This window comes from Protopterus annectens, chromosome 1.part0, assembly GCF_019279795.1.
Source record: "Protopterus annectens isolate FY-2018-M chromosome 1.part0, PAN1.0, whole genome shotgun sequence".
Lineage (NCBI taxonomy): Eukaryota > Metazoa > Chordata > Ceratodontiformes > Protopteridae > Protopterus > Protopterus annectens.
Genome location: NC_056725.1, coordinates 111,449,233 through 111,475,105, shown reverse-complemented (window position 1 = coordinate 111,475,105; position 25,873 = coordinate 111,449,233). Strand labels below are relative to the sequence as shown.

Genomic DNA, 25,873 nt, shown 5'->3' with positions numbered 1-25,873 from the left:
TGGACCTTATCAACAAAGACATAGGTGACCTCCAAACTCTTGACCTGACCCAGTTTGGCTTCATTAAGTGCAGGTCTTGCTTATTAAACCTGGTGGACTTCTTCAAGAATGTCACCAAAGCCATGTATGATGACAGAGCAATACATACTACCTATCTTGACAAAGCCAAGGCCTTCAACACAATCCCCCACTCCAGTGTCATTGATAAACTCACCCAGCTGGGGATTAACCCATATGTCACTAGATGGGTAGCAAACTGGCTCTCCAACAGACCTCATACTGTCAAATTTGGGAATTCCACCTCCACCAGTAGACTAGATACCAGTGGTGTGCCACAGGGATCTGTGCTGCGCCCTCTACTGTTTGGAATCTACTTCTTGGATCTCCAAGCAAAAATAGATGGCTGCAAACTAGGTGCAATCAATGAATCCACCAACGATGTTAACATATTACAAAAGGGGCTAACACAGATTAATGATTGGTGCCAGAGTCACGGTCTAAAACTAAAAGCAAGAAAGTGTCATTAGCCCCTTTGGCAAAGATGTGGCCCCTGCAAATAACATTATAGATAGCACCCCCCCCCCCAAGCACAAACACAGTGGTGAGAGTCTTGGGAATACAGGTTGACAGCAAATTAAACTTCGATCACCATTTCTCCACAATGGTAAGGAAAGCCTTCTACATTGCGCATCTCATAAGTAAGGTCATTGCATCCAAGACTAAGGATGTTATAACTCCTCTATACTTGACCCTCATCGGACCACTAACTGAGTACAATGCTCCCTTTTTCATTTACCTCACCAGACACATGCAACAACTTGAGAGACTAAAGAGGTTTCTAACCAAGAAAATTGAGGGCCTCCAAAACATGACCTGCATGGAAAGACTGAAGGTCCTGTCTGTGTACATTGTATCCTATAGGCTGCTGAGAGGCAACGTGTGCCTGGCCTACAGATTGATCTGTGACCCTCCCCTAATGGAAATGCTCCATGTCTGCAAATCAGCTGGACAAGAGTCACTTGCTGCAGGGATCTCAACCTAGCCTGTGACATAAACAGAATGTTGGGAGGGTGGCCTAATGGTTAAGGTGTTTGCTTTGCAAGCACAAGGTGCAGGGTTTGAGTCTCAAAAGGGATAATTGGCTAGGCTTAAAATGGCATGCAAGGGCAGTAAGCTTAGTACTACTCTATGAATCTATATGTTGGAGAGACAGGTATGTCTCCCAGAGATTGCCGCTCCTCTAGAATAAACTCCCACTTCACATGAAGCAGAGGTCCTCAAAGACCCTATTTAAGCACAACCTTGACAATTGGATAGGAGACCGTAAATTCACCCTGGGGGTGGCACCTCTATCCCTTGTGGACAGGGGCATTTGGTGTTAATCTTTGTTTCATTCTGCTAACAACGACCATCTAACCATGGTCAACTAGGGAACAAAGGTATTACATGACTAGGCTTATTAAGGCCATAGGGCCATTAGCCTAGTAACCTCTTATGAACCTATGCTGTATGTCCCAAATGTATTTTACATTGTTGGGTTGTGTCCCACATTTTTTGACAGTTTTTAGTGCCTCCCCATAAAGGCTTTCTGTGTATCTTCCATTTTCCTGCCATATAGGTAACCAGGCTGTCAATCCATTATATAATGCCCAGCTGTCAGTGTAAATACAAGTGTGTTTTCCAGATAGCAAGTTATTGATGACCAGTACTTCTACATATTATTCAGTGTTATTTCTGGAAGCTGCAAAACCTTGGTCATGCATTATGGTCTCAGTTTGTGGATGATATGCCACCATGGTCCATGTGCTGCCATTAGTGCTAATTTTAGCAGAACCATCATTGAACCTTGATAACTGTTTAATGTTCATCGCAGTCTTTAGCAGTAGGATATATATATATATATATATATATATCAATTCCCACTCAGATTTACCATGATTGACAGTCTTTACTGTAATGATAGAGCAGTTTCTTTCACCAAATTTGAAGGATCCTTCTGTTGCAGTCTCTCAATGTTTTTCCTCTCAGTATGTCAATGCCTAAAATGTGCTGTGGTACAGGCTGTTTCAAATATAATGCATATAGGGACTCCATCACCAAGGGTGTTTTAACCTTTTTTCAACCCCCAGTATTTTTTGTACCTCCATACCCATCAGTCTGTATAGTCTGCCCTTCAAATCTTGAGGGTTTCCTGCAAAAATAGTTATGATTCTTCTGTCTACAAATACATGACATGCTGTGATGTGGTATGCCAATACCTCTTAAGAGGTACGTAAGAGTGTCATTTCTTGGGTATAGCTATTCTTTGTCCCCAGATAGTGCATAGGAGCTGACTCTTATTCTGTACCTGTTTTAGTTTTTGTTTTGTTTTTTTCTCCTCTTCTTCTTTCTGTCCTTTCTCTGGAGCTCTTCTTTTGCTTCTTTTCCCATTTATTATCCTTTTTATATGTGCTTATACCATCAGTAGGTTTTCATGATGCTCTTCACTTTAAAAGCTCTATAAGCATCTGCTTTCTGGTCACTTTGTACCCTGGTGTTTGCTTGTATTTGTCCACTGGGCCTTTTTTTTTACTCTCTTTATTCTATTAATTGTACCAGTTGAGTTAATGTGTACACCACTTCCCAGTCCTGCCACCCAGTGCAAGTTTAACTGTTTCTTCCGTCATATGGGTGCATTTTATTAGAGTTTTATGGCACTTGTCATACCTGTGTCTCAAGATTAGTGTCCAGTGAACAGACAGCAACTAACTTTGCCATCTCATGTTACTGTTGTGTAGCCCCTTCTGTTGCTTTCCGAGATTTATGTTTAGTAATATCATACTATACTAGGTGAAAGGCAGCTGCTAGCCAAATGGTCAAACTCTGAACTGCTCCATCATGTGGGTCTAATGCTTTAAGAATCTGCTTTAAATGTTGGTGATATACTAGACAGGAGCATCTAGGTGTCTTGCATTTCCTCAGTCATCCCAAACTTGAAGGAACTAAATCTACCCTGTCTCTCAGGGATTTTATTTATATGTCTGAATCAAGTTCAGTAACTGAGTGTATGTTCTCATTTCCTCTCACATATGTGACTGATTCCAGACTTCTGTACTAGCACCCTTTCTCTCCATCACAGGATGCGCTTGTGCTAGTAGAGCCCTTAACAAATCATCCTTCGCATATTCATCATTTGATGAAAGTAGTCACCCTGTCTGGCTGTATCAGACTCTTGGTACACGCTAATGCTAACATCTCATCTCTGGAGGGAGTCCACACACACACACACACACACACACACACACACACACACACACACACACACACACACACACACACACACACACACACTGCTGTCTATGCTGTTGTATTTTTCTTTTTGATAAAGTGATTAATCTTTAGATTGCTAAAAGAACTTTCTTTGTTAGCTCATGTATGCTGTTAAAAAAAAATAATTTAATTCAGCCTACAAACCCATCTGTCTGTTTCCTTAAGGTTATTAGTAGACTCATTCTTTATATTTCTCACCCCCCCCCCCAATAGTTCTTAAGTTTTAGCAATGCAGACCAAGGACACTTTGGTCGACATCCCTTTAACAATATTACTAAATTTTTTTAGGATTTTTTGTTACCCTGTTACTAAGGTAATAAAGTGGCACAAAACCTGAATGCACCTTGCAGACTTCACTTTGAAACCTTGTCTTCCCTGAGTCTAAGTCCATTTAGTTAGACCTTAAGGTTATTTATTGTAATTAATGAGCATCCCCCATAATGACAATATTTCACTTCATACATTTTATTTGTATACTGATGTTTTTATTTAGTCATTTATTTTTATGTCTAGTAATTCCCATTTGTTCTTTGCCCCTCTTTCATACTTCTTTTCTTCTTAGCCTGTTTTATGAGTGAAACACCTGGAAAAAGCTAACATACCTCATATCCGACCTTTTCACCTGATATAATTATTTGGAGATATTAATTTTTTTAACAGTCATTGTTAAAAACGCTAAGTTTTTTGAAGCTGGGTAGTCCACATTGCTTGAAAACCTTTTGATTACATGGTTTCTGAAACACTTCTACTGCTGCTTCTACATTTTTCTAGCCAGATAGCAGTCTGTACACATTGAAAATCCTGTTCTACTGTGATCCCTTTGGTGGTTTTTTTTTTTTTTTTTTTGCTATTACTTGGATTGTTTGGTGTGTCTTGTGATAATATGTTACTAAGCTTTTCTTTTTTCACTGGCAGATATTAGCTTGGCTCATCCATTTATTTCTTCTCTAATTTTCTGTACTATAGTTTTAGTATACAATTTATTTCACCTATGTATTTCCATTAGATTATTACTTCATCCATGGATGATCAGCTTTAGCACATATTATATTATTTTTAAAATCTTGCTGAATGAGAAACTTTTATTATGTGTACTGACTTATTAATGGCTAGTCTTTGCCTGATTCAGCTTGCTTGATTCAGCCGGCAACAGAGCTGTCCTTTCACAGTGTAAATATTAAGGGTACATTAACGTAGTGTAAACGTTTCTACTAAAATTATCATTCAACTACTATTCAGTACTGGCCTTGCATATCCCTAACTTATGCACATTTGAAAACAAGGTCCATAATTGAGTTCACTTTTTGATATAATATAAGTTCTGTTTTTCTTGTTTTAGTTTACTTTTAGATGTATGTTAAGTTCCCTGATTCATTCTGACCCCCTTTTCTGTACTTTTTTAACATTCTGTTGCATCTTATCAGGTTTCTACTATCAGTTTAGTTTTATGTTTATTATTATTATTTTAATTTTTATTTTGTCATTTATCTCTTAATTCAAGACTTTAGTTACTTTTGACCTTCCTTTAAAAATTTCAGATACTCCATTGGCACATAAGTGTAGCAAGCAAGCATTGCCACATTGACTATCTTTTTTAAATATTTTTTAAATAGTTCTACATCCCCCACACGCACTAATTTTTAACTCTCTTCTTTTTCGGTTTTCATTGTTTCCGTCTCTCTTAGCCCCTCTATAGCAGTCTGCACCCCTTAAATTTATAAGGTCACTATGAATTTCTTCTAGATTTCTATTTTATTTTGTCCAGGAAGAATGTCAAGATTAGCGGTCCGAATACTTAAATCATTTCAGGTGCATATACCCAGAATTAATCTTTTTTCATCCCCATAACCATACTTGAATATGTTTTATAGTTAGTTTGAGACACTTACCCATACTGCCTCCATACCCTCCCAGGGCCTAATAAGAGACCCTTAACTCTAAACTCCCATGCATTGCACCCATACAACGGTACGCAGCAGGGATATAACCCTCTGAAAGTTAAATAACTCAGAGGACAGCATTGCTTACTATGGTACATGAAATGTCTTCACTCCTCAATGTTAAAGCACATACACAACAATGATTTATGCTTCTTCTTAACCTTTTACTTACTTTTTCCCTTTCTAGTGCACTCAGCATCACCTTAACTAATATTACTTTCTTTGCTAGCCGGAATAGTTAAAATAAGTAACATGATTTCATAAAATTTATATAACCCAGGATCCTTTGTTTTTAATTAGATATTCCCATAACCTTAATAGTTTGCAAATTTTATTTATAGCTAATTACTGCCCCTTACCTGTAAACCCACCCTGGTGTGTCCTCAGGTTTAATAAAGGGCATCTTATTCAAACCTAACTCCCCTACCTGGTTGTTAGTGCGATCCAGTGGTGCAAGCCATGGAAGGTTGAATAACTCAGTGGACCGCAAACCTTTTTACAGTGCATGAAACATCCCCACGTAGTTTGAAGCACGAACACGAAAATGACGTTTAATATTATTTTCATTTTTTATTTATTTTCATGCTTATGTTGATTTATTTTATCATATCATATCCTTTTTTTAATTTTTATGTTTATTTTATTTTAAGGTTCCCTGTGACTGAAACCTTTGCAGAATAATGTTTTTAAATTGCATATAGAATTAGGTTAGTTACTCAGGTCTGATGAAGTTCTAAGCGAAAGCACTAATAAGACTATAACCATTTAAGAATGGATGATTTTTGTTTTCATTTATATAATTCTCTTCCAATGGCAGTTTTTAGGTTTACAGGGTAAGAAACTGGGACCAAAACTGATTTTTCTTGATAGTTTAATTCACGGCTATTCCGAGATTCTAACTTACTATTATATTGTATAGTTTTTATTACTGTTATGAATTTATTTATTTGTTTTAATTATTTGATTATTTTGCTGAGGGCATATAGTGAAAATCCGCTTGGGACTCTAGACTCTATTCGAACTTTTGGTGTGGTGCAGGACTTACTAGGAAGGATGACAGCCATTGTCTAATTTTAAACCTCCACAACCGATAACTTGAAAAGATTATATTCCACACCCTCCACACACCCATATTTTAAACTTTTTCTCTGTGACAAAAAGTATATATTTTTATGTACACCTTTGAGCTCATCTGCCATTAAATGTGATTGCATGACTATGGAAGCCAGAGTCTAATGTGTTTCTATTACTATTTTATTTTAAAAAGTTCCTTGGTTTGCGTGACGTTTTAGTTAAATCCTAAGTGAATTTGATTGCTAATTCATTGGTGGTTTCTAATGTATGTGAGTTTTGTAGGGCTCATAACTACAAAGCTAGCCAGGATTTAGTCCTTCAAGTGTAGGAGGTACACAATCCTTGACTCTTCATTAGTTTCTCAGATTTAGTTTTATCTTGTTTAGTCTCTTCCCACATATCCCTAGCTGCCATAACAGAAGACCCTTCAATCCTTACTCCTAAATACTTCATTTTATCGTGGCTCCCGTAAATATGCGTATTGCTGGACCAATTTGTATGTGGATACCTAATTTATTGCTATAGCCTTTCTTTTATCGTCATTGATTTTATATCCCAGAAAGATTTGAAACTCTCAAAATGTTCCACAACAGTGAGATGTCCTTTACTGGGTTTGTCGGGTACAAAATATCACCATGAGCAAATAAAACCAATTTTTCTTGATTACCAAACCAAATATAACCTTGTATTTCTGAGCCCCTTATTTTGTTTGCCAGAGGCTGTAGATATAAATCAATGAACAAAGGAGAAAGAGGACAGCCATGCCTCATTCCTGTATTCAAAAACAGCTTTTCTGAGAGGAATTGCTGATCCTTCATACAGCCTTATAATTAACTTTACACATGCTTCCAGAGCCCTATTTACAAAATCCCAGCTTACTCTGTCAAATGCTTTCTCTGCATCAAGATTCACCAACAACAGAAATTTTGTCTTACGTTCTGCTTCCTTCTGGATCATCTTTGAACTATTAATGTTGTCAAATGTTTGCCTCCCCGCCACAAAAAAAACACTGAACCATAGCTATCAATTTTGGCAACACCTTTGCAATTCCTTTAGCTAGTGTAGACATAAACACTTTATAAATGTGGTTTAAAATTGAAGTGGGTTTATATGAAGCTGGGTCCATAGGGCTATCTTTAGTAACACAGCCACCACAGCTTTCTTCCAAGATGTTGGTGCTTCCCCTGACTTTACATCCTTTTGAGCCAATTGACTCTGCAGCATTACCTATCTTGGAGGAATCTTTTCTTAGTAGGCATATTTCGGCCAAAAGAAACTCTGAATTACAAGGTTTGATGTGTTGAATCACAAAGTATTTCAGACTAACAAGATAGCTCTTTATAAGGAATCTCTGAGCTGACTTGTGCCACATAGTATTTCGGAATAACAGGATAACCCTTAAACTAATTCCTCCATTATTTCAAAAAGTAGTTTAACAGCTGGCTTTGAGTCAAATTACCCAACTTCCAGTTTCCTTCCAAAACCCCAGAACAAGGGATGAAGAATACTGCACATAATAAGCATACACAGGCAACTGATGTTCTGAGAATATTAGGAAGACTGACTAGTTGCCTGTCTGCTATATGTCAAAAAAATAAGGTAGACCTGGTTTGGCACCTTTGTCTCTGATGCAAACAGGTAACCTGTAAATGGTTCATCTCCCAGGCCCATGCCTGTCAGAGATTTGGGATGCATGATTAGGCATAAAAAGGCCCTTGTGGTCATTAGCCTAGTAAACACCTATGAATCTGTGGCAAAATAAAATGTATCTAAGTGGCTTTCTGATTCTGTTGCCTTCTGCTCTGGTCATCAAGGTCCAGTAGTAGAAGAGCAACTAGCATTACATTGCAAGAGACATTCAGCAAGTACATCTGTTTTCTTTAAATGCGTTTCAGCTCAGATAGTCCATGAGGCAGTAACCTGGGTCACCATTCACATATTCTTCGAGCATTACAAATTGGATACAAAGTCCAGAAACAGGACAGGTTTTGCCACTTATCCTTCTTAGTCTGGGGTCTCACTTCCTCTTTGGTAGTAAACTGCTGTAGTATCTTCCTGTATGAGGGATCTTTGCGTGGGCATGTTGTAGTTGTGTAAGTATACTCAACATATGTTCAAATAACAGATCCCTGCTCTAGGGTGAGTTCCTATATTATGTTTATTTGTTTCTGCATCTACACAGGTTGCTTAGAAAACTAGACGGGGTGTTGTCCGGACCTTAGAGGGCCTTCCATCTAGGGTACCTGAAATGAGTGGATTGGCTTTAGTTTACAGGTCATAACCATTTTAGGTCCCGCATGTCTGTTTGGGCCACACAGGCACACTTGTTAGTAATTTCGTACTCCAAAAAAAAAACAGGTATTTGTATGGGCTGCTCTGTTCTTTACTACCAGGTTTCATACCACGCTGATGTATTTGGTTTGGAGACAAAACCAGCTCTGCTCTGAGAATGTCCAAACGTTTTAGAAGTCTGGCTGGAAGGACACAATCCACCTGTGGTCAAGTCCCATGCATATGGAACTGTATGTAAACAGTAGTCTTGTTAGCAGAATATTTTCTCTTATGGTGAGTATGTTCTCACAACTATACAATCTCATGTTACTGCACTTAAATGTCACATAGAGGACATTTTACATTTTCACTCATGGATAGCCATTACAGGACATGCATGGTTACTTTATTGACCTTCCTGATTATAACAAATTTAGTTTGTTAGGCTCTATCTGAGATAGACGCTGTAGTTACATTTTTGCTGCAATTACACGTACATACATGTATATACAAAAATATAGTGAACCTGTTGAAATTTACAAGACCATAGCTGTTAACCGCAGAATACTAGAGCTATGAGTTTAAATGAAGTCCAAAATTGTGCTGCTACCTCAAGAGTATTCCCCTTTTTTCCTAGTTAAAGATCACTGTTAGTATGTGTGAGGACAATGTGCATGTTGGGGGTGCAGGAGGAAAAGTTGTGCTTAAAAAAAAAATGTTTATTGATATAGATGTAACTTTTTGAGCCACAATTTATTTTTGTAGTTTCTGGACCTGTAGTTTCAGGGCCAGAACTTATGACAGGGAACCATATATTGATTCAGAAATTTATACTTGTGGAGAAAATTTGAGTTTTACTTTTTAGAGATTCGAACGATTTTGGAAGTTTGTTTCACTTACCAAGAGAAGAAGCAGAAAGAAAAAGTAACATTATTAAGCAGAGTGATGTGCAGAGCTGTAGTAACTACAGAGGGATTAAATTGATCAGTCACAGCATGAAGTTATGGGAAAGAGTAGTGGAAGCTAGGTTAAGAAGGGACGTGATGATTAGTGATCAGCAGTATGGTTTCATGCCGGGAACAAGCACTACAGATGCAATGTTTGCTCTGAGAGTGTTGATGGAGAAGTACAGAGAAGGTCAGAAGGAGTTTCATTGTGTTTATGTAGACTTAGAGAAAGCATATGACAGGGTTCCTAGTGAGGAGTTGTGGTATTGTATGAGGAAGTCATGAGTGTCAGAGAAGTATGTAAGAGTGGTACAGGATATGTACGAGGGTAGTGTGACAGCAGTGAGGTCTGCGGTGGGAGTGACGGATGCATTTAAGATGGAGGTGGGATTACATCAAGGATCAGCTCTGAGCCCTTTCTTATTTGCAATGGTGATGGACAGGTTGATAGACGCGATCAGACAGGAGTCCCCGTGGACTATGATGTTTGCAGATGACATTGTGATCCGTAGTGAGAGTAGGGAATAGGTGGAGGATACCCTGGAGAGATGGAGATATGCTCTAGAGAGCAGAGGAATGAAGGTCAGCAGGACTAAGACAGAATATATGTGTGTGAATGAGAGGGGAGGCTAGAGGAATGGTGAGGATGCAAGGAGTAGAGGTGGTGAAGGTGAATGAGTTTAAATACTTGGTTTCAATAGTTTAGAATAATGGTGAGTGTGGAAGAGAAGTGAAGAAGAGAGTACAGGCAGGATGGAGTGGGTGGAGAAGAGTGTCACTAGTGATTTGTGATAGACAAGTACCAGTAAGAGTGAAAAGGAAGGTCTACAAGAGGGTAGTGAGACCATCTATGTTATATGGGTTGGAGACAGTGGCATTGACAAAAAGGCAGAGTCAGAGCTTGACATGGCAGAGTTAAAGATGTTAAGATTTGCACTGGGTGTGACAAGGGTGGACAGGATTAGGAATAAGTACATTTGAGAGTCAGCCCAGGTTGGAAGGTTTGGAGACAAAGCCAGAGAGGCAATATTACGTTGGTTTGGACATGTGCTGAGGAGGGATGCTGAGTATATTGGGAAAAAGATGCTAAGGATGAAGCTACCAGGTAACAGGAAAAGAGGTAGGCCTAAGATAAGGTTTATGAATGTGGTGAGAGAGGACATGGAGGTGGTTGGTGTGACAGAGCAAGATGCAGAGGACAGGAAGAAATGGAAACAGATGATCCACTGTGGCGAGCCCTAACAGGAACAGCTGAAAGAAGATGATGATGATTAACCAAAAGTGGTTGACAGGGTATGGTTTCTGTTCTCAAAGATATAGGGAAAATGCTGAACAGGTTAGTCAAGGCAACGCTGGCAACACCATTACTTCTGTTGCCTTCTTTTATAGCACTGCTTTACATTCTGTTTGAGCTACGGTCTTTTTGCTATGTACACACTGACCATGCAGTACAAACTGTTTAAGGGTTCGGTCTTTTTTTGTCAACACATTGCTGCAGTTAGTACTTCAACATCTGTAAGTGGTTTGGACTGATGTCCTTCATGGATGCATCTGCAGTCATTACAGCTGGGTTGTCCTGTCGTCAGGCAGCCCTTCAGTCGGCCGGATTCCAAAGTCCGGGTCCGGCTTCGGCTGATGTCGCCTTCACCCGACGTCATCTCTGTTGGTCTTCGGGTATAAAAGCATCAGCCGACGCCATTTTCCTCAGTCTTTCTTGCCGCGTGGCGCCCGAAGCAGAAGCTGTTCGCAAGTGCCGGTCGGTCGGATCCAGAGATTATTTCTACCGAATACTACTTTGAAGACTTCTAAAGCTAAGTACCCCGTTGGGGACTCTTTCTTGCCTCAGCCGATGTCAGAAAAAGTTAATAATTGTTTAACCTGTGGGAAACAAATACCTCATAAAGATTTCCACTCTTACTGTCTGCCTTGTTTAGGCCCAGCCCACGACGTAGCAGCCTGTTCAGCCTGTGCTTCCTTCAACCGACGAACGCTTAGGCGTCGGTCGGAGTTTGCAGAACAGTTTTTCGGTACCGATTTTGCGTACATTATGTCGTCGGATCCTCCGACTACACTTTCTGCCAAAAAACGCAAAGATAAAGACCGACACTCGCGGTCCGCGGTTTCGGCCGAAACCATGCTTAAACAAACCGCGAGTGTCTCGGTTTCGGCTGAAACCGAGAAAACTGATCAAAGTACAGCTGAATCTATCTCTACAGCTGAGGCCCCTGCTATTGAACCAACCTCAGAAGTTTTATCGACTGCCAATGACTTATCAGACACCATTCCCTTGGATGTCTCTACCCCAGCACGTGGTGCTGCTAGGCCTCCAGCAGCCATGTCCATTAAGGCCTTCGCCAGGGCTAAAGCAGCCAAGACTTCTAAAAAAGTGCCTGTTAAACCCCCCTCTACCAGGCCCTCTTCTAGTAATCAAATGCTTACTTTGGCAGAAGATTTAATTACATTAATTAGAGGATCTCAATCTCACCCAGACAGGGCCTCTCAGCCCCCAGAGAAGAGACCTAGGGCAGAGCCCCCTGAGCCAGTGTCCTCTGATGATTCGGCTGATGAATCAGACATAACTGACCAGCCAGAGGCCCCTTTCTCCAATTTTGAAGATTCTGATGCTGAGGAATCTATTCCAGCTGCCTCTCCTCCAGAAGAATTCTCCTTTGGGGAAACCTTACATGCCATGCGAGAGCATTTCCAATGGCAGCAACAAGATTTTTCAGATTCCAGAAAAAGACTTAGAACCTTTCTACGCCTTCCACAGCACAGGCCCTTAGCCATACCTCCTGTTCTCTCTGTGGTAGATGATGCTTTCAATGATGTCTGCTCTGCTCCAGATTCACTGCCCCCGGCCCCTGCCAAACCAGACAGATTTTACAGGGTGCCAGACACTCATCACCACCTTTACAAGGCCCCTCTTGCAGACCCCGAATCTATTTCCCAGGGTCCCAAGGCAGTAGCCGCGACCATAGCTAAAAACCCTATTCCTTCTGAAAGGGAAGCAAGGTCACTAGACAGATGGGGTAAAAAGGTTTACACTTCAGCTACTCTCTCAGCTAGAGCTTTAAACTGTCAATTTCACATGATACAATACCAAGAGTTTATGCTTGATCAGTTAACTAAAAAACTAACCACTGATGAATCTCTTGACAAGAAATATGTATTAGAGATGGTAAATAACATACAACAGGTTAGTAACCATTCCTTAAAATGTGGCTATGATGCACTGGAGGCTTCATTTAGATCAGCCATGACTGGCACAGTGATAAGAAGACATGCATGGCTAAAGGAGCAACCTCTACCGGATCATGTTAAAGCTAAGTTGCTAGATGCTCCTATGGATAAGACAAGTTTGTTTGGTACACCTGCACAGCAGGTTATAAAGAAAATGGAAGAAAAAGCAAAATTAGTTCAAACGGTTAAAGATTTCCTGCAGGTTCAACCCCCAAGGTTTAGCAGGAACTGGCCTGCCAAAAATTGGTCCTTTCCAGACTCCACAAGATTTCAAAGGGCAGGAATAGACGTCCCAGAGGCAGAAACCAATCTAGAGGTGGTGCCTACAGAGGACGACAGTGGCAAGGTAACAACAGAGGCTCAGACACAACCACTGCCACTACAACAGCACAGCCACAGTGACTTAATCCTAAATCCGCCTACCAGGGAACAAATAGCAGCTCCTCTAGGCGGAAAGTTAACTTTATTTTCAAAGAACTGGCACCACATAACAAAAGACAAGTGGATTTTACAGACCATAGATCAAGGTTACCGATTCCACTTCCACACTTTACCAGTCAAAAGAGGAATGCCAAATCTACCTCCAAATCAAAAAGCAGAAGCTCTACAACAGATAATGGAGTTAACAAACATGAGAGCTGTGGAAAAAGTACCAACAGCAGAGCAAGGAAAGGGGTTCTACTCCAGACTATTCCTAGTTCCAAGAAAGGGAAAAAAGTTGGAGACCAATTCTCGACCTGTCCACCTTAAATACATACATCATAGTACCAAAATTCAAAATGCTGACCCTACAGCAACTTCTTCCCATGCTGGGCAAGGAGTGTTGGCTGGTAACTCTAGATCTCAAGGAGGCATACCTGCACGTCCCTATTCGACCAATCTGCAGAAGATACCTCAGATTTCTTGCAGGATCAGAGCACTATCAATTCTCAGCATTGCCTTTGGCTTATCTACTGCGCCCAGAGTATTCACAAAATGCCTGGCATCAGTAATCGCCCATTGCAGACTACAGGGAATTCAAATTTACCCATACCTGGACGACTGCCTACTACAAGGGGACAACAAAAGCAAGTTGACAACAGATTTACAAAGGGTCATTTACTTGCTACAAGCGCTGGGATACACAGTCAATTTACAAAAGTCAAGGCTGATACCATCCCAGACAAGGACTTTCTTGGGAGCGGAATTGGACACAGTAAGACAAATGGCATTCCTAACTACAGAAAAACAAAAAGAGCTCCCTCTTTACTTCTTGGCACTAACAAAACTGAACAAGTTAACAGCAAGAAAGGTTCTGCAGGCCTTAGGCTTCATGGCATCATGCATAATTTTGGTCCCATTTGCCAGACTTCATATGAGAAAACTACAGTGGTACCTAAGGAATTTATGGTCCCAGCACAGGCACAGCCTAGAAACAGAAATCCCACTAATTCCATGCATAAAACAGGAGTTCCTATGGTGGGCTCAGGCATGCCAGTCAAATCCAGGCCTTCCCTTTCGCAGAGGTCAAGCAAGCCAGAACATCACAACAGACGCTTCAGACCTAGGATGGGGGGCCCACATGATGGACAAACGCGTGCAAGGATTGTGGACTCAGGACCAACTTCACCTGCACATCAACCTAAAAGAAATGCTAGCAGTAAAACTGGCAATACAAAGGTTCAGACCATTCCTCAAAGAGGGTCAGTTGATGATAAGGACAGACAACACCACAGTCATGTGGTACATCAACAAACAGGGAGGCACTCATTCGTACCCCCTATGCAGACTGACTTTGGAACTGTGGACCCTGGCACTCAGCTACAACATCCAGCTACAGGCAATATTTGTACCAGGAAAAGAAAATACTCTAGCAGACATATTAAGCAGAACCACATCCGATGCCCACGAATGGCACCTGCACCCGGACATCTTCAAGACCATCACAAAGAAATGGGGAATGACTCAGATAGATCTATTCGCATCACCCCACAATCACCAGCTCCAAAAATTTTGCACAAGGACATTCCACCCATTAGCATGGAAAGTGGACTCTCTCTCCTTCAGCTGGAAAGGCCTAACAGCATATGCATTCCCACCTTTTCCCTTGATACACAAAGTATTATTAAAAATCAAGGAGGAACAGCCAAGGATAATCCTGATAGCTCCAAACTGGCCAAGACAGCACTGGTACCCTCTGCTGAGGAGCATGTCTCGGAACAATATGTGGCCAATACCACTGATGCCCTTGATGCTAACTCAGAACAACTACAGCACCATACATCCAAACCTGAAAACGTTGCAACTGACTGCATGGAACATCACATAGCAGCAGCTAATCAAGAACTTTCCCAAAGAGTTAAAGACATTATTCTTGAAGCACGCAGACCTTCAACAAGAAGGAACTACGCTGGGAAATGGAAAAGGTTTGTCACTTGGAGTTCTGAAAGAGGAAAAGATGTTTCAAACATAGATATGCCTAATATTCTGGAGTACCTGGCCGAACTTCTCTATTCAGGCCTGTCCTACTCCTCCATCAAAATACATGCATCAGCTATTTCAGCAGAATACAGCTTTGATCCACCTGTCTTTTCACACCCTTTACTCAGACAGTTTCTCAGAGGAATCAAGAATGTAAAACCTCCAAGGAAACCACCATTGCCAACTTGGGACTTAAACTTCGTACTAGAAAAGTTGACACTTTCACCCTTTGAACCAGCAGCAACAGCAGACTTAAAATACCTGTCTTGGAAAACTGCTTTCCTACTGGCAATTACTTCAGCAAGGAGGGTTTCAGAACTACAGGCCTTAATGGCAGTGCAACCCTTCCTAATCTTCCACCAAGATAGAGTGTCCATGAGGACTAATCCAACTTTTATGCCTAAAGTGGTATCTAGGGTGTCCTTAAACCAGGCAATCCACCTCCCTACCTTCTTTCCCAACCCACAAAACAGAGGGGAAAGAATATTGCATACCTTGGATGTACATAGACAGCTACGCTACTACTTGGACAGAACCAAAAGCAACAGAAAGACTGACCAACTTTTTGTAGCCTATGCAACAGGAAGGGAAGGAAGAGCTATTTCCAAACAGACAATCTCCAAATGGATAGGAAATTGCATTCGATTCTGTTACTCCTTCCATGGAAAACCAATTCCACAGAACATAAGACCTCATTCTACAAGGGCAACAGCCACTACCACAGCCTTCTTACGAGGAGTGGCAACCAAAGACATTATTGAGGCGGCTACTTGGACCTCCGTGCATACATTTGCCAAGCATTATAATTTGCCTCTATATTCCAGATCCCGAGCAGGGTTTGCCACTGCTGTACTGCAAGGGATCCTAAACACACCATAATCTTTCTTTATCCTCCTCCCCTAGTTGGCTATGGTATTCTACCCAGCTGTAATGACTGCAGATGCATCCATGAAGGACATAGTACAGTTTTGTACCTACCATAAATGTAGATGTCCGAACTGGATAGCATCTGCAGTCAGGATTACCCTCCCTCCTTCCCCTCTGTGGTACTCCTAGGGTGTTTACCCCCCCCCTAATAGCTAACTGGTGGGGGGGAGTCTTTTATGGTGTATTTGTTTGTATATATGTACATACATGCTTATTTTTGTGTTTACCTATACCTTTTTTGGAAACATTGGCATTCTCTCCAAAAATTTTAGCCTTCCTAGAGGGCTTCTGGCATCTGGGGCAAGAAACACTGAGGAAAATGGCGTCGGCTGATGCTTTTATACCCGAAGACCAACAGAGATGACGTCGGGTGAAGGCGACATCAGCCGAAGCCGGACCCGGACTTTGGAATCCGGCCGACTGAAGGGCTGCCTGACGACAGGACAACCCAGCTGTAATGACTGCAGATGCTATCCAGTTCGGACATCTACATTTATGGTAGGTACAAAACTGTACTTTTTAGAAGCTGGCATCCGTATGTTAGATTCTCCTTTTTACTGCTTGTGATTGTGTATTCCTAATGTATTGATTTATTACAGGAAGGCTCAAAGAAGGTACATTTATGGGAGGCATTTTCTTTGTGATTACATCTTTAAGACAGACTTGTGCATCTTGTAAAAATTTCATTATTGCTTAGAGATTGAACCACTTCCAGTGTTTGCTCAGTTAATGTGGAGCATTGCGTTTTGTCTGCAGTAAAGGAAGTTAGGTCATAAATTTTCTTTTGGAGCGAAGATGATTTAATGGTCTTCTCTTTTGTAAAGCAGATTTAATCTTCAGGTAGCTCACTGATTTTACTGATAAAGAATTGAGGATAAGGTGGGTGGAGCTGGCCTGCATCTATACAGCATAACCATGCTGGTATTGACAAAAGGGATGGTCCCAGTCAAATTACAGCTTGGAGAGTCTGGCTTGAATGTCACAAGTATCTGTCAGTGCTAAACATTGACTTGTTTCATGATCCTCTCTGAAAATATTCACCATAATGATAAGTAAGTTGAATACCCCCAGTTTGCTTTCTTATTATTAATGTACAAACAGCTACATTTGTTGTTGAGTTTTCAAGATTGTAACTTTTTTAAATTGTACCATTTTAGTACAGTTTTCATTATTTGTCCACATTTTAACTAAAGTATTTTGTTATCTTAGTGAAGGCCAGAGAGAGAGAAGAGCTGGACGAGTGCTTGGAACAAATCTGTGGCACAATCCCAACATGGTAAAAATACTTTGTGCTTTAAATGTGCTGATATTAACAACATTTATATAATTTTGGCTGAAGATTTTTTTTAGCTCTGAGAACAGATTCTTGCAAAAGCTGTGCATTGCGCAGATACAGTTCTGTATCCACACCTTAAGCACATTTGAGAATATAACAATCTGTTGAGTAGTTTCCATAATATCAATGATATAAAAAGACACAGGACTTTAGTTAGCTTGACATCTCAGATTTTTCCAAGCTGCAAGCCCCTCCACTTTTCCCATGGAGCTCTTTCAACAGGCTTTTCCTCTAGATCTCTTTTGTTGCACATTCAGCAAGGTTATCAAAACTGCTCCAGGCTGGGTTTGTCCAAATTCTTTTATTCTGTGTGAAAATGTTTCTGGTCTGTTATTTTTTATATTTGGGGCTTTTTTTGTGTATGTCATTGCTACGTTCCAAATCAACATTCAGGTCTCATCTTTTCATTGTTGTAGATCTTTTATGGCACGTTTTTACTGCAGTCCTCTGCCCCACTCTGGGCATTTGATGCTATCACCCCACCCTTTTCTTTTATGTTATGGCTTTGTCACAGATATCATGTTAAGTTGTCAACCTCGCCTTCATTCTTGCTGGATGGGTTCGGAGCCGATCCTCGACTCCGACTCGGCACTTGCTAAGCTCGAGAGCTAATTTTACCAGCTCAAGGCAACCCTATTTCCCATGATGCAAGGCGGAGACTACCCAGATCTCATTTGCCGCTTCGCTAATGAGGTGCCTCTTTTACCAGCTCTAGGTAAGTTTTTCCTTATAATAAGACTTTAAGTCTCATCCCTTTTATTTTTCATAACCCTAGTAGTTTTGTGACCTTTAACGTTTATTTTAACCCTATTCCCATTATTGTTCACTTTTTTTCGGGTTATTTATCCCCTTCCCTAGGTTAGGCCTTAGGCCTTAGGCCTTTCCCTTTCCTAAATTTTCCTGTCAGGGATTTTTGAGTCTGTTTGAGTGTTGTATCCCTGTTAAGTTTACATTTTTGGATTGGGTGTTATTTGTGTGTGTGTGTTTGTGTTTTTTCCTGTCAACTTGTGTTCCCTCGACACAGCTATGTCGAAGGAGAAAAAAAACTCAGGCTTCAAGAAGTGTGACTCGTGCTGTCAGAAGATGTCTCTGACAGACGGTCACACTTCTTGTGTTTACTGCCTGGGACCTCTGCACCTGCAGGACTCTTGTGCTATCTGTCATGCCTTCAGCCCAAGAGTCCTGCAGGAGCGCAGAAATAAGTTAATATTGAGGGGCTTATTAAAGCCTGAGAGCTCCCCGACTAAGTCAGCTCCGGGGAAGCCCTCGAAACCTGTTAAGCCTTCGGCTGCAAGTCCCAAGCCGTCGGCTACTGGTTCAACTTCTTTAGTGTCGAGATCGGCTCTGGCCGGAGCCGATCCTTCCATGCTAGAAGTCACAGTATCGGCTCCATCCAGCACCGATACTGCCAGATCTAGACACTCAGTGTCAGCTCTGGCCGGAGCCGACGTATCCTCTGCTCCTTCGGCTCCACCTATCTCTAAAAAGAGATCTCGATCCCCCTCATTGGAATCGATACGTTCGGCTCCGAGATCACCCTTGCTCTCAGAGTGGAGCCATCGGAGCCGTTCTTCTCGGTCGTCCAGGCTGTCTGATCACGACCTCGAGAGAGTGGTGAGTAGACTATTAGTCTCAGGAATTGGCCCAAATGCTCCATAGCTCGTCTCAACAGACGGTAGCTATTTCACATCCACCTAACATTCCTCCTTCGACTCTCTTACAGAGCTCGGAGCCGGAGCTCCTCGGAGCCGTGACTGTTGTAGCTTCGGAGCCGATACCACCCCTTTCGGCTCAGTCGTCCCCTGCTCCGATTTCCTCCTTGAGGCCTTCATTGGAGGGATCTGGGCGTCTGGTCTCTCTCGTCTGCTCCGAGGGGGCGAGTGGCATCGGACCCTTGTCCGACCCCGTTCTCCCTCTCGGGGCTTCAGCGTTGGTGAGCTCAGCCCCGACATCTGCCTCGGAGCCTTCCCTCTCGGTGAGGCCTGGGGTTCCTATCTCTTCGGAGCGGGAACCTTCCGGTCTCTCTGATGGGGGAGCCTTCGAGGTGATGAGGAGTGTACTAGCCCCTGGGCATAGTCAACGGTCAGTTCCATCAGCTCCTCCCACTACAGTGCCTGCTGACGTCTCTTCCCACTCTCTTGCTCCCGGACCCAGAGATCCAACGCCTCAGGTTTCCCCATTGGGAATATGTTCCTCTTCCGAGGTTTCTCCAGATCCGTCAGGTGAACCTCCGCGTAAGAGGACATGTAAGAGGAAACATCTAGACTCCCACGAGTCTATTACATCTGATACTGACTTGGATGAGTCGGAGGGATCCCCAAGGTCCTCCTCTGAGGATGTCTCTTTCTCAGACATCCTTGAACTCCTTAAACAGAGGGGGAACTGGCCCTCCCTTAATCCTTCCGAGGACGAGTCAGTATACCTGGAGGCGTTCGGATCTCGACCCTCCACCTCCTGGGTGTCTCCGCCTTTCGACCCTCTTATGGATGTAGTGGCTCGGAAGGCGTGGATGGCCCCGGATTCGGTGGAACCTATTCCTAGGAGGCCTTCTAAATTTATTACAGCCCCACCAGATAGGCAATATTTGACAAAAGGTGTCCCGGTTGATGCCATGGTGGTGGCTGCAGCCACCAAGAAGGAACTAGCTGATCCTTCAGTACCTGTCCATCCTCCTAACAAGGATTCTAGGACTATGGACAGGTACGGCAAGCGGATTTTTTCTTCAGCGACCTTTGCCATGCGATCGCTGAACTACTTGTGTCACTTCACCCGCCTTCAAAGAGAAGTTCTTAAAGAGTTGGGAGAAGTTTTACAGGATCCGTCAGCTGCTGGGTCTCAGGATAAGATTAGCTCACAGCTAGGAATCCTTAACTCCATTGTTAACTCCTCCATGTGGCTCATTTCTTATGCAGCCGATGGAGCGAGTAGGGCCACAGGCACAGGAGTGGCTTTAAGGCGTCAGTCCTGGATGCGGCTTTGTAATTTTGCAGACCCCTTCAAGGCGTCCTTCACAAACTCCCCTTTTGATGGTTTGACCTTGTTTGGACCTCAAGTGAAAGACACTTTGACTAGATGCGAACAAGATGGCAAGACGCTTTCTGCCGTAGGAGCCCGTTTCTCCACCCCTTCAAGACCTTACCCAAAAGATCAGAAGGGAGGGAAAATGTGGTTCCGCAAATCTCAAGGAGTCACGCCTGACGCACGAGGTCAGTTTACCCCCAGAGGCAACAGACGCTGCCCTAGGGGCAGAGAGGGTCCACAGAATCAGGGTAGCAGAGAGCCTCTTTCTGACAAACCCTTCCAGCATCCCTGAGATGTTGCCCGATTGTCCACCTTCGGAGGCAGTCGGGGGAAGATTATCGCTGTACCCAATAGCCTGGTTTTCCCTTTCTCAAGACAAATGGGTACAGTCGATTATATCCGAGGGTTACAAAATTCCCTTTATTCAAACCCCAATTCAGCAAAAGGGAACCCTTCCAGACATTCCACCCAGTCTAAGGGAACTAGCAGTACCAGAGATATCAAGACTGCTAGCAAAAAGAGCCATCCAGCCAGTCCCAGCAGACCAAATAGGATCCGGAATCTACTCAAGGTTCTTTTTAGTTCCAAAAAAGACAGGGGACTGGAGACCAATATTAGATCTGAGCAAACTAAACAAGTTTGTAAAGAAAACAAGATTCCGGATGGCCAAGTTTCAGTCCATTCTACCCTTTCTGGGCAAGGACAATTGGATGTGCTCGGTAGATCTTCAGGATGCGTACTATCACATAAAAATTCACAGGTGCTCCAGAAGATTTCTCCACTTTCGGCTGGGGACCAGTCACTTCCAATTCAGGGCCCTGCCCTTTGGACTCACTACAGCCCCCAGAGTGTTCACCAAATGTATGGCAGCAGTTACGGCTCACCTGAGACGTCAAGGATTCCAGGTGTTTCCATATCTAGACGACTGGCTCCTCACTGCCACCACCAGGCATCAACTTCTCCAGGCCAGAGATTACACCATTCACATTTGCAGAGGGCTTTCTATAAATTTCGAAAAAATCTGCCTTGTCGCCTTGTCAATCTATTACTTTTATAGGCGCAAAATTGGACACCGTACAACTTTCAGCAAAGTTAACAGACCAAAGGATCTTGGACATTCAAAGTCACATCCAGGTGATTCTTCTCAGCTACAAAATTCAGGCCAGATTTGCTCTGAAAGTATTGGGTCTTATGGCGGCCGCCATAGCACTTCCTCCCTTCGCCCGTTTTTACATGCGTCTTCTACAATGGATGCTATTCGCCCAATGGTCCTTTCAACAACTACCCATGCGTCACAGGATCATAATCACTCCAACTTGCAAAAGGCATCTGACCTGGTGGATATCGTCCCCTCAAGTCCATCAGGGCAGACCCTTTGTTCCTCCTGCCCCAGTCGTCACGGTTACATCGGACGCCTCCTTGATCGGGTGGGGGGGGCATTATCAGGGCAGGATGGTCCATGGCACTTGGCAACCTTATGAATACCATCTGCACATAAATGTCCTAGAGATGAGAGCAGTGCTTTTAACGTTGCAAGCCCTCAACGACTCTCTTCCCCTGGGAACTATTGCAGTCCAAACGGACAATTTGTCCGTAGTGTGGTATATCAACAAACAGGGCGGAACCAAGTCCTATCCACTGTGTTGAGAGGCTCTCAGACTTTAGCAATGGGCAATCTCTTCTCAGCGGTTTCTGATAGCAATGCATATCCCCGGGAAATCCAACATCATAGCGGACAGGTTGAGCAGAGCTATTCTCATGCCTCACGAGTAGTCTCTCAAACAATCAGTGACGGAAGAGATTTTTCAGGAGTGGGGCCTTCCTTGCTGCGACCCTTTTGCTACACCTCAAAACAGCAAATGCCCAGACTTCTTCTCTCTCTTCCCCCTTCCAGGCCATCCCCCCAGAGACGCTCTAACCCAAGATTGGCCCCGGGGACTTCTTTATGCCTTTCCCCCCTTTCCGCTGATACCTCAAGTAATTCAGAAAGCAACCGCCTTGAGAGCCAAGTTGATTCTCATTGTCCCTTATTGGCCTCGACAGATATGGTTTCCGTTCCTACATCGTGATCTCTTGGTACAGCCATGGCATCTGGACCCGGTTCCAGATCTTCTGACCCACCAGTCGGGGCAGCTGCACCAATCCATACCTTCTCTCAACCTCACTGCTTGGTTGCTCCACTTCCATCCTTAGCCAGGCTCCCTATGATTTCTAATCCCGTCCGGGATATCATAGTAGCTTCCCTAAAATCCTCTACCAGAAGGATTTACACTAGTAAATGGCAACGTTTCTCCTTCTGGGCAAAAGCTAGGAACATAGACCCCAATACTGCTCCGATTCATTCGGTCTTGGACTTCCTAGCTGAGATTTTTCATTCAGGATCCTCTTCCTCCACAGTAAAAGTTCAGCTGGCAGCCATTTCGAATTTTCATATAGGCCTTTTGGACCACAACATTATGTCACATAAATTTTGCAAGGCATTCCTTCGAGGTATCTTTTTACTTAAACCTCCGATTAGAGACCCCCCACCACAGTGGGATCTAAATTTAATTTTAACATCCTTGATTCCCCCCCCTTTCGAACCTGCGGCTGCCTGTTCGTTGAAATTTCTTTCTTGGAAGACACTCTTTCTAGTCGCCATTATTTCTGCCAGGAGAGTATCTGAGCTTCATGCTCTCTGCATTCGTCCTCCCTACTTAATTTTCCACAAAGACAAGGTATCTCTAAGGACTAATCCATCTTTCTTACCCAAAGTGGCATCGCAGACGAACCTAAATCAATCCATTGATCTTCCAGTGTTTTTCCCAAATTATTCTGATAGAGCGGAACAAAAATTACATTGTCTTGATGTTCACCGCCAGCTCAGATATTATCTAGACAAAACTAAACATTTTGGGAAATCTGATCAACTGTTTCTATCCTATGCAGAGAACAGGAAAGGCCTTCCAGTTTCCAAGGTGACTTTATCTAGATGGCTGTTTTCTGAGATTACTTACATTTATCAGCTCAGAGGCAAAGAGTTGATTTCTAGGCCAAAAGCCCATTCTACCAGAGCTCTAGCTACATCTACAGCTTTTCAGGCTAGACTTCCAATAGACACTATTTGTGCAGCAGCCACATGGGCCTCTCCTCATACCTTTGTTTCACATTACAAATTAGACTTGGCCTCCAGAGACAGAGTGAATTTTGGTTCCACCGTTCTCAAGAGTCTGTTCCATTGAGCCACCCAGGATAGAGGCGCTAGGGACGCGGTCCCATCCAGCAAGAATGAAGGCAAGATTGACAACTTAACATTAAGAAGTTATGTATCTACCATAACGTTCCATGTTAGCTGTCTTCTCTCGCTTTCTTTCTTGTGTCCCGCCCTCCATCCCCCTAGCCTGGTCAGACCGAGAAGATTATGCCTCTTCTATTAAGAGGCTTTATCCTTTTTTCTAGCTAATCAGTTTCTAGTGTCACTAGATTAGGTTGATCCTTTTCAGAGGATTATGATTGTTACTTTTCTTCCTCCTTTTCAGTTGGAAGAATATATTCATAATTTCCTTAGCTACCAAACGAGATCTGGGTAGTCTCCGCCTTGCATCATGGGAAATAGAGTTGCCTCGAGCTGGTAAAATTATCTCTCGAGCTTAGCAAGTGCCGAGTCGGAGCCGAGGATCGGCTCCGAACCCATCCAGCAAGAAAGAAGGCGAGAGAAGACAACTAACATGGAACGTTATGGTAGATACATAACTTCTTATTTTATTCAGTCCAAATAAAAATTAAATAGGTTCATAGGTAGTTACTAGGCTATTGGCCCAAGGGCCTAAGTAAGCCTAGCCAACAAGGTTCCCTGGCTTATGCCACCCAAGAAAGTTAATTTCCTGTGCCCCTGTTGAGCAGAGCCACAGAAGTGATCCCCGGGGTGTATTTCCTATTTCCCATCCACTCATCAAGATTTTTCTTGAAGCGTGCTAATGAGGAACTTTGCTTGACATAGATGGGTATCTTGTTCCAGAGTATAGTAAGTTTCTGGGACAGGAATCTATCCCTCCAGCATGTCCTGTTTATTGCAGTGACAAGGTTTATGTCCCTAGAGCGTATAGCTCGGAGGGATTGGTATTTCTTTAGGTGTAGCATGTCCAACAGCTCTGGGTTTAACATAGCTTTATATGTTAGGCAGAGATCTCCACGAAGTAGGCGATATGCTGCAGAGTAAAGCTGGAGTTTTTTGAGACGGTCAGTGTAGGGCATCAATAATCCTCTTTGTGGGGTACTTCTGCAGCCTTTCCAGCTGCTGCAGATGTCTTGTGAGGTACATTCCAAAAGGGCCGTTGTACTTTATAATGGGAATAATGAGTGCCGAGTAGAGGGGAACAATGAACTCTTTTTTTTTTCCTGGATGAGAACCCTTTTGTGATGAGGTGTGCCACATAGAAGGATTTCCTGACTACTGTGGTGATGTGATTATCAAAGGAGAGACTACTGTCCACCTGGGTCCCAAGGTCTCTTATCACACATTCAACATTAAGTAGACTGCCGTTTATGCGGTAGTTCATGGGTACAGAGTTTTTACCAAAGGTAATGGCAATACACTTTTTTGCATTGAGCTTGAGGCCATGCCTCTGACACCAGGCATCTGTCTCAGTGAGGCCCTTCTGTAGGATGTCCACATCATTTGGGGACTCGACTATCGCTCCTAGTTTACAGTCATCTGCTAACTTCATTAGCCAGAGGTCTTCTGTGTTAGCCTGTACTTCAGAGAAGTAGATAGAAAACAGGAGAGGTCCCAGGACTGAACCCTGTGGTTCCTCCACTTGTCACTGGTTTGAAGTCAGATTTGGAGTCTGCAACTTTTACAGTGTGGGTTCTGTCAGTGAGCCAGTTGGCAACCCATCTTGTGACGTAGGGATTTATACCTAGTTTAGTGAATTTAGCTATAATTCCAGAATGGAGGATTGTGTCGAAAGCCTTGGCGAGGTCAAGATAGGCTGTGTGAACCACCTTACCCTCATCTACGGCTTTGGTGACTGCCTCAAAGAAGTCGATCAAGTTCAGGTGGCATGATCTGCCTTTCACAAACCTGAACTGGGTGGGGTCCAGAGTTTGGAGCTTACCAATGTCTTTGTTTATGAGTTCCATGACCTTGCAGACCAGGCTGGTCAGGCTAATAGAGCGATAGTTACCAGGATCAGTGGTGGCTCCCTCTTTGTGAAGTGGGATAACTGCTGCTGTGCACCATTCAGTGGGATAACTGTTGCTGTATGCCATTCAGTGGGCACAAAGCCTGACGTGAGACTATGATTGAACACGGTGCTTAGGTGGGAGCCAGTTCATTCTGAAGTTCGTGTAAAACGCAGCCTGGGATG

The 25,873-nt window shown here is 42.9% G+C and overlaps 1 protein-coding gene across 3 annotated transcripts in view; it reads left to right on the top strand.

The window, feature by feature from the left end:
- CCDC61 (coiled-coil domain containing 61) overlaps nucleotides 1–25,873 on the top strand; it is a 934,642-nt gene that overhangs the window by 737,419 nt on the left and 171,350 nt on the right. For all 3 annotated transcript variants that reach the window (XM_044087587.1, XM_044087502.1, XM_044087417.1), the window contains exon 11: nucleotides 17,378–17,444. In XM_044087587.1, the coding sequence (XP_043943522.1) occupies nucleotides 17,378–17,444 (67 nt within the window). The remainder of the gene's footprint in view (nucleotides 1–17,377; nucleotides 17,445–25,873) is intronic.